A 14,336-nucleotide genomic window follows, 5' to 3' on the forward strand; every position below is an offset into this window, starting at 1 on the left:
TAGAGGCGAATGTTATTTTATTTCAAGGGACCATAAAAAAGTTTGGAAACTGGTTTATACACATGGATGAGAATAGTGGCATGGGACTCTTTCCATGCAGGTCAACACAGGGTCAAGTGCTCTGAGAACAAAGTAAATTCCCACTGTCTTCATGTTCACTCTGGTTTACAAATGTTGTTGATGACTTGATTTCAGTAAGTTACAGGTTAATGACTGTACATGCTTTTCCCCAGTGTGTGCCTCATTATGGAGTAAAAATACAGGAATGTCTTTCATCCTTTGACCAACACATTGATGTGTTTCTGCATGTGTGATGGTTCAGGGGGGGTTGCACCAACGATGATGATGAGGAGGAAGCGCGGGAGCAAAGGAGACGTGCGAGAGAGGAGAGGAAGAAGATGAGGGACTCTGAGGAGTCTGGTACTACTGATGCTGTCAACAGTAACAGGTACAGTGAGGATGAGGGGACAAGAACTACGAAGGGTACTGTTGTGGGACAAAACAGAGGAACTTGGGTATGATAGTCACGATACAGAAAAATAGAAACCTCTAAGTTTAGCTTCTAAATCAAAGCAGAGAAAAGGACTTGAGCCTTTTTTAGTTTAGAGGTGACTGGTTTCACCTTGTTGGATATCGTCCACACCAAACAATTCATAGAGCAACATTTTACCTGGAAAACTGTTGACAGGGTCATTTTGTAAAACTCCCACAGTGAGAGCAGTTTAGTGAGTGAGTGCACAGAATCACTCAAACTGAAGCACAGGAGAGTGGACAAACAAATATGAGCAGGAGCAGATTTCCATGTAAGGAGGGGCAGTTTGAGAGAGCGCGCTGAGAGGGATGGAAATCTTTACGAAATCTGTGCACAATTTGAAGATGTAATGCTCCAACAGCACTGTAACTTTATAGAGTGAGTCAGGTACCAACAAAAAACTGAGCTGATACTTGAGTTTACATGCATTGAAAGAAAAATTGGAGTAAGAATTTGGTATTTTAGAGAAAACAACAGATAAATTTAACTCCAAATACTTTTGCAAGTACTTGGGACCAACATGGTACAGTACTGGGTAACAAAAGTTTGATAAAAATGGTAGGCCACGAATAAACCTGTCCATACTGTGATTAATCAGGAAAACTTAAAGACCAGCAAACATTATATTACATATTATTGTTTAATATCAAATATTAGCTATGTTTGAACCACCAACAGTTGGCCCAATATGTTTTATTATCTGATCACTTTATTCTCAGATAAATAATAGACACCTTTTTTTGCACTTCACGAAGATATGTTTGTTTTTTGTGTTGTTTTTTTTATCTGAAGTAGACATGATAATCAATACCTGTAGTGTAACTGAACTCTGCTCCTTCATATCGAGTTTTCTCCTTTCAACAATGTTTGTTTATGAGTGAAACAACCCAGTGCATTTTATATTACACAGTTATGATACACAGACTAATATCAAGTGTTTTTTTTTAAATTATACTGTAAAAGGTTGTTAACACCAATATCCTCACACTTCTTTATTTGTTGGCACCGAACTTGACCTGCATTTAGGTATTGATAATCACTTCTAGTATCAATATTTGGAACTGCTTCCAGTGACTGTGCCCTTCTTTGAATGATTTCCACAGCAGAACGATTCTTGACTTACAGGAAATATGACAGTAATGGGGACTTTAGAGATTCAGCTTTAACTGGACTTGAATTTCAGACTCTGCTTCTTTATGAACGTATCAATCTCACGTTTCTACAGTGTTGAAGAGACCGAATCCTTCTCCACCACCACTGACACCACCAGTGCTGGAGGTGCAGATGATGACCAGGCTTTGCTGGAGCGCCTGGCCAAGAGGGAGGAGCGCAGGCAGAAGAGAATGAAGGAGGCGATGGAGAGACAGAAGGAGTTAGACCCCACCATCGACACCGCTGAAGGCACAGATGGCACATTGGAAGAGGCGTCCTCCATAAGCAACAGCAGCAGTCAGCAGCGTACAGAGGAGGAGGAAGAGAAGGAGGAGGAGCGGGAGCAGGTGGCAGAGGCGGATACGAACTCCTGGAAGAAAGAGGAAGAAGATGAGAAGGAAGAAGAGAAGGTAAAGATGAGTTTCCAGCTTTTTTTCTTGTGAGAATATGTATTTAAAACAAAATATTCTGGAGGGTTTATTTCTCTTGGCAGGAATCTGTTGAAGACTCAGGATCATCAGCCACAAGAAATAAGGTACGATCTCTTCTTTTAGCTTCTTCCGATAACTTGATTTCTATTGATCTACATCAAGAAAATAAATAAATCTAATTTATCTCATAGGAGGAGATTGAAGAGGTTGATCAAGGAAAAGAAGAGGAAGCCGTTCCCGATGTTGACAATGAGCAAGAAGAAAGAAAGAGGAAAGAAGAGGAGGAAAGACAGCAAAAAGAAATGGAAGAAAAGCTAAGGATAGAAGAGAAGGAGAGGCAACAAAGGGAAATGGACGAAAAGCTGAAGAGAGAGGAAGAAGAGAGGCAGCAAAAGGAGGAAGAGGAGATGAAGAAGAGGAAAGAGGAGGAACAACAACAGAAACAAATGAAGGAGAGGCTGAGAGAGGAGGAAGAAGAAAAACTGAAAAAAGAGATGGAGGGGAAAAAAGAGGAGGAAACACAGAAAAGGGAGAGGGAGGAGAGACAGAAGAAAGAGGAGGAGGAGAAGCGGCAGAAGGAAACAGAAGAGCGGCTGAAAAAGGAGGAGGAGGAAAAACACAAAAAGGAGATGGAGGCACAGAAGAAGAAGGAAGAGGAAGAGATGCGGAGAAAAGAGATGGAGGAGAAGAAGAAAAAGGAAGAGGAGGAAAAGAAGAAGAAGAAGGAGCTGGAGGAAAAGAAAAAGAAGGAGGAGGAGGAAAAGCGGAAAAGGGAGGCAGAGGATAAAAAGAAAAAAGAGGAGGAGGATAAACGTAAAAAGAGAGAGATGGAGGAAAAAAAGAAGAAAGAGGAGGTATTGAACTGAAACTTTTGTTTTATGTCCCAATTTTTGAATTCACAGAACAGATCAAATCTAAAGCAAATCCATGTTTCATTCATTTCATATTGTATTAATCTTGTTCTTTTTTCTTCTGGGTTCAGGAGGAAAAGCTAAAAAGATTTGGTTTTAAGGAAAAGGTAAAGAAAAATTGTTTCATTTAAAACACCTAAAAACGTTGTCAGCTGAAGATTTACAGTTCAGTGGGGTTTTTATGTCTAAATTGTTTCTTTCTCTTTGAAAGAATGAACCAGCAAAACAGAACGGAGCCTTCATTGAGAACAAGCTCAAGAAAACGTCAAGGTAAATCTTCCCAGACACTAATGTGACACAATGTTTTTAACTTACACTTTCATGTATGATTGTCTTTGTCATTTCTGTTATTGCTCATTTATTTCATACAACTTTATAATAAGAGTTGTACAAATGGAAAATGCACTCAATGTAACCACTACTTTTATTTTTATAATTTACAGTTTAAATCATTTTAAAGTCACCTGTAGCTAAAACATGTGGATGTGTATATGTGTGTTGGTCATTAAACAACTTCCTGTGCAGGGACAATGCTCCCTCCACGAAGGCAGACGACGTGGAGCGAAAGGAGGCTGAACATAAGCTCCAGGAGCTGAAGCGCCGGCGAAACGACGCAGAGAGCGAAGAGTTTGAGAAGATGAAGCAGAAGCAGCAGGGCGCAGAAGCCGAGCTGGAGGAGCTGAAGAAGAAGAGAGAGGACAGGAGGAAGATCCTGGAGGAGGAGGAGAAGCAGAGGAAACAGGAGCTGGAGGACAAGAAAGCCAAAGAACAGGTCAGAGTGAATTCATTGTAACACACAAATATTCCACACATGTAAAACTTTCTAAGGAACGGAGATGTAAAACAACACTTTGGTTTAATTTGATTGTTGTGCCGAAGGTGTGACTGTAAATTGTGGCTTTGGTAACAGGAGGAGAGGAAGAGGATGAAGGAGGAGATAGAGAAGAGGAGGGCAGAGGCTGCAGAGAAGAAGAAACAGAAAGAGGAGGACTCCACAAAACCTGCCTTTGCTATCAGTCCCAAAGGTTCCTCCAAGGTGAGTGTTTAACCAGAGGTTCAGACACATACAGATGTTTTATAACAATGAAACATTTATTTCCATAAACAGGGTTTCGGGATTCCTATTGATAATACACAGTCAACAGTTGGAATTGAAAAATGGGGGGAAATCTTTACTTGATCATCTACCCTAAGTATTTTACATATTCCAGCACGCAAATACCCAGTGGTACAAGTTCAATATGCAGTCATTTTAAACAGCAGAATAACATTTCACTGGCAACATTAGCTTTTGTGTTTCCTGACACCCTTCAATTGACACTTTAGCACCAGACCAACTATTAATAGAGAAATAAACAGAAATATTTTGATATGTAGGTTGTCACTGAAAGACTTAATCCACTGCTATGTCACAATAAGCGGTGGGTGTTTGTGCTACCCACCCTCACATTGGATCAGATTCACAGAAACAGCTAGGAGTCAGGACAGCAAGCAGACAGATGCTCGATCATAAAGAGCAAGCAGGGAAGAACAGGTGTCTCAGTAGTTAGCTCTGGGTTTTACGATGTGTGATGGGTGCAGAGCCGGGGCTTGGTGGCAGCAGGCGGTTCTTGATTGAACGATTATTGGCAACAGTTGTAATCAGAGGAAGAGACAGGATCGACCTGCCAGCCACGTCCTGTGTATCAGACACACACTCACAGACAGAGTGAGAGACGGACAGGACACACAGGGGGAAGGGAAAGCGAGAGACGAAAAGGAGGGAGGAGAACTTCAGATTCCTACAACAAGATGTATCATAAGTTATCAGGAATAAAAAATATATACATATCATGGTATATATCATAATAAATATCCTTAAAATAATGTATAAATGTAAATGAACCTTGGTTCTTTATGTATTTAGAACCTCCACACTGTGAAGAGGATGAGGCAGGGTTCATGAGCGCTGGGTGTGCTACCCTTCTGCTGGCTTCTGGATGTTTTGACTGAAAGACTGGAATCGGGTACTTTGAGATAAATAGGGACTTTCCTGAGCAGTGCCGAGTTGTTGTGGCAGAGTCCCCAAAAAAGAAATAGACCTGAAAATGACCATAATTAGTTAAACATACTAACATGACCTCATCGAACTCGCAGCAGGAAAGACTTGCATCTCATATTAGGTCAAACAACTCCTTTTCAGCACTGTGACCATGTTTATCTCTCTGATCTGTATTTTTTTTCTACAGTTCCACAGCTACGTCCCTTTATCTTTGGTTTGGCTAATTTATTTTTTCAATGTTGATATTAGACTTATATTAATAGATAAGATAAGAATTTAAAAAAAAATGCTGTCTGCCATTTGAGCTCTACTCAAATATGGCAGTAGATGATTTACGATGCATTTTCTTGCTGGAGTATTTTTGGAGGAATGTTCAGAATTATGTGTGTATAAGGTCTGATTCATTTTTAACGGTATTCCTCATCCCACACACCATGTTGTGTGTTAGTGTGTGTGTGTGTGTGTTTGCGTGTCCTTGCTCTGTTACAACCAAACTCAATCACTCAGGCCCCAACCAGTACAATGTTCAGTAGCAGTACAGAGAGACCTTCCCAGAGACAGACTGGTCGGCCTCTCAATGAGATTGTGTTGGAGACAAGAAAAAAAAACAGAACAGCTCGGCCGAGTCCTAACTTATGAGAGCATGTCAGCTACGTTGATTTATTACTTAAAACGTGATGTTTTGTTCTGTGCAGATCGGAGAGAAGGCAGAATTCTTGAGCAAATCTGCCCAGAAAAGGTGAGAAATAAAAGTTTTTTTCCCAGGAAATTAATACACCAAGGGTTAGTGAGTCTTATTAAAGTAAACTGTGTTGGTCATCTTTGCAGCACTGCAGCAAGAGTGTCACACACTCCACTTGTCTCCAAGATAGGCAACAGACTGGACCAGTACACTTCTGCACTCCAGGTGAGATGAGACAACATTGTTCACTGTCCTCAGAGCCTGAACTCAAGTAAAGATGCCGATACTACAATGTGAAAATACTCCATTAGACAATAAAGCCTGTATTACAATTAAGTAAAAGTACAAGTATTATCTGCAAAATGTACTTCCATTATCAAAACTAGGAATAACAAGATAAGTCTCAAGGGCAGTGAAAGAAAAGTAAAATAAAAAAGTGAGTTATGTTGGACATTCTTCAAATATTGGATAGATTCACATCTTTTTGCCTAAACACAATTGAAAATAATATGAAATTGCATAAAACTAATAAACTTGAAATAAATTAACAAAATTAAATGAACTACATGGAATTATTTGAAAAGTCTAGTGGTGAAATGTTTCTTTGGTGTAACTCCTAAAAACTCAATGAACCTCAACTCTACACAGGATTGGTGAGTTAGAAAGGATTGGAACCACTGACTAATTAATAATGCATCCTATTTCAATCTGCAAAGTAACTAATAACCTTGGCTTTCAAACAAATTTGACAGAAAATGGAAACAGAAATAAAATGGAAATAGTCAAGGTAAGAACAAGCATCTTCGGAACCCTCGCTCAGTGTCGAGAAATCATCTTCTGTCTCCACAGGGTAACAAAGAAGCCAAATCCCCCAAGTCTCCTCTGGCAGATATTCCTACAGGAGGCACACGCAGCATCAAGAGCATGTGGGAGAAAGGCAACGTCGGAGGCTCCTCTGAAAGTCCAGCCCCTGCCAACAAGGTGGAGGATTGAAAAATCAAGGACTGACAGGTTCACTGATGGACTATGTTTCTGAGTGTATGAGATCTCTTCTTTCCCTCAGGATGTAGCTGGTATCAGAGGAGGCGTGGCTGGACGTGTCAACAGCTGGATGGCAAAGCCTGCAGAGCCAGAGAAGACGACACCTGCACCTGAAGCAGCAGCAGCATCACCCGCAGCAGCAGCAGCAAAGCCGGCAGTAAGGCCCGATAACCCCTTGTCCTCATCGCACAGAGGCTATTGTAAATTAGACACCAGTGTTACTTGAACACAGTAATCCCCTGATATTTCGTACACGCTAATGTTCTCTTTTGCACGTCAACATGCCAGCCTTTTGTTGGCTGTGGCCTTTATGTCCGAGCTGCAGGAGTGGACAGCGTTGATGTAGGAGTGTAGTGACACCACATGGACAGTTTGTGTAATAGCATCTATCAAAAAAAGCAATCGTCCAAAAAACACCTTAAAGCTAGATGAATGCAGTTTTTAAATATAAAACCTATTCTTTGTATTCTCTGATACAAAGAATATATTGTTCTCATTGTTGCAGACAACAAAACCACAAAGCACAGATTCAGACAGCACAATATCTACATGCACAGGTTTTCCTATACCCTTCTATACGTTAATCAAATTGACCTCTGCAAGTATTTTAGATTATATCACAGCCAGGGAACAAACAGCTCTTACAAAACGTTTGCTCAATCTTAGTGATTCTGTCTGTGCCAAGAGAACAATATGCTGTATTTTTATCTCACTGCAACTCTATTCTCCAAGTGTCCTTCAGGCAAAGGTAAAAGGTCATGTCCCTTCACATTTGTCAGAGACATTATTGTCTTGTCTCACAACACAGGCAATATAACCAACATGTCATGGAATTATTAGTTTAGTTTATTCACTAATGGTCTTGTGCCATTAAATAGATTTGGTCATTTGTACTTGGCGGACGCTGTGTCCTTGACTCAAAGTAGGACACCAGCTGCTAATCCCAGCAGGTCGTCTGGAGACATCACTCTGTGTCCATAAGCAGAACTGTTGCAGAATGAAGTGTGACATTGTTTTAACGTGGAAATTTACGAGCAAGATATCTTTAGTGTCAAACATCTTGGCCAAAGAAGCAGTTGGTTGTAACCTTGCCTCTACTTTTCTGCTGCAACGCCTCCCCCTGATGGGATGAATCTATACAGCAGTGTGGTGCATGATCATGTCTCTGAATGGTCTGTACTCCTCTCTCTGTGTGTTTACTTGTTTATTTCTTATCTGCCTTTCTTTCCACTTTGCTTATGCACCTGTTTCTTATAGCTTTCCTCACTCAAACTTTCCCTGCTCCTCTCTTCAAACTGATAAAGGTACAGACACACAATGAAAATTTATAGGCATCGTATTTGTATAAGACCAGTTATTTAAAGGAAATATATTTATGTGTATTCAAGTGATGATTTGAGGTGCATGTACTTTTACTCCATTAAAGTTTACAGGGAAATCTATGTTCTTTTTATCCATCAATTTATTTGACAGCTTTAGTTACTAGTTACTTTCCTGTTTTCGACCTCACATTACAAATATATGACAAATAGGATAAATTAAAGATTACACCGATGGTTTCCAACCTCTTTGTCCAATAAGATAAGATGAAATAGGTTGAGATGAGATAAGATAAGTTGAGATAAGATAAGATAACATCATTTGAGATGAGGTATAATAAACTGAGGTGAGATAAATTGAGATGAAATAAGATAAATTGAGATAAGTTGAGATGAGGTCAGTTTAGATGAGATGAAGTCAGATAAAATAAGATTATTTGAGATGAGATGAGACGAGATAGGATAAAATGAGATTGTCCCTGAGGAAATATGTCTGACACAAACAATATTTTCTTAAGAAGACTAGTTTTACTTTTGATACCTCGAGTATTACTTGTAATGGAGTATTTTTACATAGTTGTACTTGTACTTCTCCTCTGGTAAAGAATCCAGTTGCTTCTTCCTCCCCTGTGTGACACTAAATGGTGCATGGCTGTTGTTTGTGACAGGAAGTGAAACCAGGCGACGTTGGTAACAAGCGCGGCATGTGGGAAACCAAGAAAAGCTCTGCACCTGCCAAGGTAACACACACACGCCTCCTGTGTTAAAACACCTTGATGTTAGTGTTTCAATGGATTTTATAGTGACATGATCCTGTTTGTTTGTTTCATTCAGTCAAAATAATCAATGGTGAAAGAGGTAAAACTCAGAGCATGTTCCCACAGGCATGGTGTGACTGATCTGTGATGTTTACACGCACATGATTGGTTGTGGTTTTTCTCACTTCAGGCAATTCAAAAAGTGTTTCAATTAAAATCTGTGTGATGTTTCTGTGAGGAACTGAACTCACTTTGTAACTCTACATACTACGTCACCCGAGGTTCCACCTTTTCTTCTTAAATTCAAACGTAACTATGGTTTGTAAAGAGAAGCCCAGACTCATGTGGATGTGATACACATTCCTACAAATTCAAGATACAACAACTCTGTCGTCATATCACCATACATCAGCCGGGCAGGGCAGGTTTCACACTACTCCACTGATTAACAGGCTGCAATTGATATACCAACAAAGGTGAAAAATAAAGAAGACTACATGCAAGAAAATATGAAAATAAACAATGCTGGAATCAGAATCATTAAAAAAAGAGTTGCAAATGTTTGTGAGGAAGTAAATCTCATTTCCTTCATGCCACAGGTCAGTGTGTTTATCTGATAATAATCTGAATCTGACCATTCGTAATTTTGGTAATTCTTGGCTATGTGAGATTAACTATTTATCTATAAAATAAAACACCAATAGCATCAGTGTTCTGTTATATTGTTGTGATTTTTAGAGCCGTAGTGTTGCAATTTCCCTCTAAAAAACATTTCTCTTTCAAACTTTACTTAAAACATTATATTCCCTCTTTCCCACCAAATACTTCTCATACAAATGAACTCACACATCTGTAAACATTAATTTTCTCCTGTTAAAGGTTAAATTTGGGATTTCAAGTCTCTGGTTGAGCTGCCTGAACTGAAATGTGAATATTGATTTTGATGTGATGAGAGTGGATGTCTGTATATCTCACTCACACAAGTACTGCAGTACACACTTTATTATTCAGATACTCTGTACCCTGAGTCCTGGGGACATCAAAGGTTTTTCCTTGGCTTTGATTGTGCTGTTTATTTGGAACATGGATTATTTTTGAACATGAATGTGATTGATATGTTGTGACTGGACAGTTTGGCTGCACTGTGCACGAGCTCTTCTGAGCCAAGATACAAGCTGCATTGCAGTGAGGAGGAGGAGGATATTGTTGAGCGCATGTGGTTGTGTCTGATGTGATTTTCTTTCTGACAGGAGTGTTTTAATAAACCCTGACGTAGGATATATTGTATATTGTCACAGCATTAACCATATCTATTTGCTTTTATCACCAAGATTTTCACATGGTTTCATTTAAATGGATCCTTATTCACTCTCAGGAAGCAGAAGTTATTCTTAAACACACTTAAGATCAACATGTATCCCAGAATATTTTTGAAAAATTGTTTCAACACCATCAACTGTTTGATTGAATGACATTGAACATGTGATTTACAAAGTTTGACAGAAGTTTTCTTCTTCTTCTCATTTCATCTCTCTCTTCCTCCCTTCCTGTTCACAGGTGGCAGTTGTAGGAAAGGGCAAGTTTGTCACAAATGGTAAGTTTGTAATTTGATTGTAAATTATTACATTTACTGATGCAAGGTAGTTGAGTACAGTCAGTTTCCATTTTTACTTCATGCTTGTACTGTATAATGTGTAAAGATTTAAAAACAAGACTGTGGTGAAGGGTTTTTCCAAAATGAATGAATGAATGAAACCTTTAAAATTAACAACATTGATCAGCTACATCTAAATGATAAAAGAATCAGTGAGAATAATCCAAAAATATAATATACCACTGAAAGGGTCCAAAAAGGTATTAATATCAGGAATAAGAATTCTATGTTTGACGTAGGTATCTTCTTGAGTTACAATAATTGTATGGCTCGTTCCCTTGTTCCTCATGTTTCTCTGCAGAGCAGGTATAATCACACACAAATAAAATGTGAGCATGAACTAAAAGAGAATGAATACGACAAAATGATTCAACAAGCAAAAACTATTTCATTATTCATTTATCGGCATCTGACCATTGTTTCAAGACAGTTACTTGTGTGATGTCTTTAGAGTAGGTCTCTTTTTGAAGCCATGACCTAACTTAACTTCAATGCCACTCTGAGTGTACATACCTCTGCCAAGGCACAACAGTCCCCCTATGAAACCACATTTGAATTCTATAGATCCAGATCTTTATTTGGATCTGCACCAAATGTCACACACTCATAAATATCAGCCCCCCAGACATGTCTGATTTCATTATTCTCTGAGAAATCAATGAAATGTTGAAAAATGCTCAATGTTATAAAAAATGAAAAACAAATTCTGCACACAAATGTAACGAGTTCCCGCCTGATCCATGTCCCATCATTCCACCACGTTTAGTGGGAATCCGTCCTGTAGCTTTTGTATAATCTTGCTTACAAACAAACAAACAAATGGACAGGGGTGAAAACATAATTTCCTGGAGGGAATTAAAGAACACGAATATTGTCTCCACTACATGTTACATACTACATGTTAAACCAGGATTTGTTCAGATCAGTCCTCTGGGAAGTTTAGTTGAGTCACCTCTGTACTTCAAACCATTTTCATGGGGGGTGTGTGCATGCCATGACTGATTTATAGCCCCTGTGGACTCATAACTACTACAACCCACCAACCTTCCCTCATGTGCCAGAGTAGCTGCTCACTGTGAATCAGATCTGCTGCAGGAGATTTTTGGGCAGTAGCTTGGCTCTGTGGCACTGTGGTCTATATTTAAAAAGCCCCTCACCCTGACCTTGTTCCCCAGTATAAAGAACGTTCCAGACTCCTGGGTTGGCTGTCGTGTCTTTGCGTTGCACTGTTCACCCGGTGCCACCTGGGCTGCCCACTGTCGACGAGCTGTCAAGCATGCCGAAGTGCAGCTGCTTGATTTTCACATTACAGCCGACTGCTAGGGAGGATTACAAACTATTTTAGAAACAAATCGCAATAATCACGAGGCTTATTCAGACATTGTTAATGATAATGACCCTCCACATACTCCTACAGCCCGGGAGAGAACTTCACATTCATATTAATCATGTAAATGTGTGTTATTCTCCTTCTCCGTGATCAAATATCACATTTCCTCTGACACCTAGTCCGCTTGAACCAGAATGTGGACAATAGAAGTGGAAAAGCGTTTGTCAAGTGTCAGCTTCAACCCTAAATAACTGTAGTCCCCTCTTCTTCTTCAGAAATAGACTGAGCAATGAAGTAAAGGGCAAATGACAAAGTTACAGCTTTCAATCACACAGAAAAGTGTCCTGGCTTTGACTGCAGGGTATGTGTCAACAACAGGGGGGACTGTCTCTGACACACAAACACATGCACACACACATTACATACACACAGAGAAGCAGGGGTGTGAAAGCTCTGAGATGAATCTCATTTAACACCTTAGAAATGTGTGAAATCATTCATTTTCAAAGGCAACATGGAGGAATGCATTGAATACTTAATGTCTCTTCTTCTTCTTTCTATTAGCAGGTGTAAGACCGTAACCAGTGACCCCCCCCTCCCCATATCAATGAAACCTGACCAAACACAAGGCTACTCTGCTCCTGTATGTGCTTCCATTCCCCTTCAACACGTCTGTATTTTGAGTTCACATCCGAATGAGGGAAAGACGAGGGACCGGGATGAGTGACGTCAAAGAATTCCAGCGTAGAGGTTTTCCAGCTTTAATTTTCAGGGTGTATGAGTCAGCTCATATAAAACTAAAAATATATGAATTTGTATTGAGTAGATTGGTTTTGATATTTTTTAATGAAGAAATTCAAAGATGTCATATTAAACCACAGCTTCAAACATTGATAGCTTATTGAATTGATTTTCTTGTACTTGTCCTCATTTTTGCCCAATTTCAATTCTTTGAATTCCAGCTTTATCGAAGTTCAGATCGCAGTCAGGACACTGAAATGTTATCTTGCTGTTCGATCCACACTGACCCACCCAATTAGAAGCATTTTTTTATTGTCCTACACACTCACTGCTTTTTTGGGATGATAGTCACAGTTTTAACTCCATAGAAAGCCTGTACATATTTAATTTGTTTCAGTAGTCAGCCACTTTCTAATGAGGGACTCTTACATGAAGAAGAGTAATGCATTTTGTTGTGGCTACTACATAAATTACTGTTGCTTTATCCAGCTGCTATAAGTCATTAATAAAAACAACTGTGCTGTTTAATACTAGTGACACAGTTCTGGTGGCACCTTCTTATCAGGAATCTGTTTTTAAGGATTTATCTGTTGTATCTAAAGACTGAATAAATAATGTACGAGCGCATTATAGATCAGTTATAAGATGACTGGACATTCAGTCCCTGGTGTTTGTTATAGAGATTCTTCTCAGAATGATCCGTAACAACACTCATGATCCTCTAACTTTCCATCTGGTGTCATTATAAAGGTTAATAAAGTTAATTGTCCAAAACTTTGGTTATAAGCAAATACCTGCAAAAAGTCAAATTCCCATCATCCTCAGCTGTAACATTATTTATGTTAAAGACCTAAAATAAGATGATGAGATGCTGGGTTAATGTAAATCCCTCTATTTTTGACTCAGAAGTCTGTATGTCTTATGATCAATTGGGTTATTAATGGATTACCAATATTTATAACTTTTTATAAATAGTAACAATAAAACCAGTCAACAGGTTATTTTCAAACCTGGAAACCTAAAACCTGTTCCTTTTAACGACCTATAACTGATATATAAAGCTTTGGTAAATAGACTATTAATAAAGCTATTGGTTTCCTCACACAGGATCCTCAGAGCAGAACATAATATCAGTGACTCAATCTGCCCAGGACGACAGCCAGAGAATAACAGTTGCAACAGTTAAAACACTGACAATCATTCTGTCAACCATACCTGCTTATTTGTATTTTTGACTTGTGGGAGTTTAACAATCACATTATTGAGTCATTTAAGCGCAAGAGAAACTAAAGTAAATCATGTGCAAAAACAACCAATCAGTCATCAGTCAGACTCCATGCTTATCCATAATCAGATTACATGCCACTGTCTTTGCATGACAACTGCATTATGCTTTTGAGCTTTAATATTTCTTTAAATTAACTTTAAATTGTAGCCTGGTGTTTCTATCTGTGCACATGAGTTGACATCTGCCAAAATGTATTGTGAGTCTCATGCAGTATTGTTGGTTTGAATGTTTGAGGTTATTGTTTGTGCTTGCTTCAGCAATAAATAAAAAAAAGAAAAAAGTCTTTGTTCCCGTTCTGTCGCCTTTTTTTTAATCAGGGGAAAAATGTTGCGCTTGAGTATCTGACATTTTACCAGGTCATGGATGTACCTGCAGTCTGTGTGTGTGTGTGCGTGTGTGTGTGTGTGTGTGTGTGTGTGTGTGTGTGTGTGTGTGTGTGTGTGTGTCCAACTGTCT

At 39.1% G+C, this 14,336-nt stretch overlaps 1 protein-coding gene across 14 annotated transcripts in view; it reads left to right on the plus strand.

Annotated features, from left to right (window-relative positions):
- LOC109624136 (troponin T, cardiac muscle isoforms-like) overlaps positions 1–14,336 on the plus strand; it is a 35,286-nt gene that overhangs the window by 16,419 nt on the left and 4,531 nt on the right. For 6 of the 14 annotated variants that reach the window (XM_069527807.1, XM_069527809.1, XM_069527808.1 and 3 more), the window contains exons 3-17: positions 323–448; positions 1,758–2,094; positions 2,178–2,219; positions 2,307–2,969; positions 3,098–3,133; positions 3,238–3,296; positions 3,552–3,798; positions 3,937–4,062; positions 5,763–5,806; positions 5,896–5,974; positions 6,599–6,730; positions 6,813–6,947; positions 8,778–8,849; positions 10,425–10,461; positions 12,416–14,163. In XM_069527807.1, coding sequence (XP_069383908.1) covers positions 323–448; positions 1,758–2,094; positions 2,178–2,219; positions 2,307–2,969; positions 3,098–3,133; positions 3,238–3,296; positions 3,552–3,798; positions 3,937–4,062; positions 5,763–5,806; positions 5,896–5,974; positions 6,599–6,730; positions 6,813–6,947; positions 8,778–8,849; positions 10,425–10,461; positions 12,416–12,432 — 2,152 coding nt within the window. In that variant the 3' untranslated portion in view covers positions 12,433–14,163. Of the gene's footprint in view, positions 1–322; positions 449–1,757; positions 2,095–2,177; positions 2,220–2,306; positions 2,970–3,097; positions 3,134–3,237; positions 3,297–3,551; positions 3,799–3,936; positions 4,063–5,762; positions 5,807–5,895; positions 5,975–6,598; positions 6,731–6,812; positions 6,948–8,047; positions 8,095–8,777; positions 8,850–8,943; positions 8,968–10,424; positions 10,462–12,126; positions 12,213–12,415; positions 14,164–14,336 lie in introns of those variants that run through there. The other 8 variants (XR_011243363.1, XR_011243364.1, XR_011243365.1 and 5 more) reach the window with 8 other exon arrangements.

The sequence above is a fragment of the Paralichthys olivaceus genome, chromosome 7 (assembly GCF_024713975.1).
Source record: "Paralichthys olivaceus isolate ysfri-2021 chromosome 7, ASM2471397v2, whole genome shotgun sequence".
Classification (NCBI taxonomy): Eukaryota; Metazoa; Chordata; class Actinopteri; order Pleuronectiformes; family Paralichthyidae; genus Paralichthys; species Paralichthys olivaceus.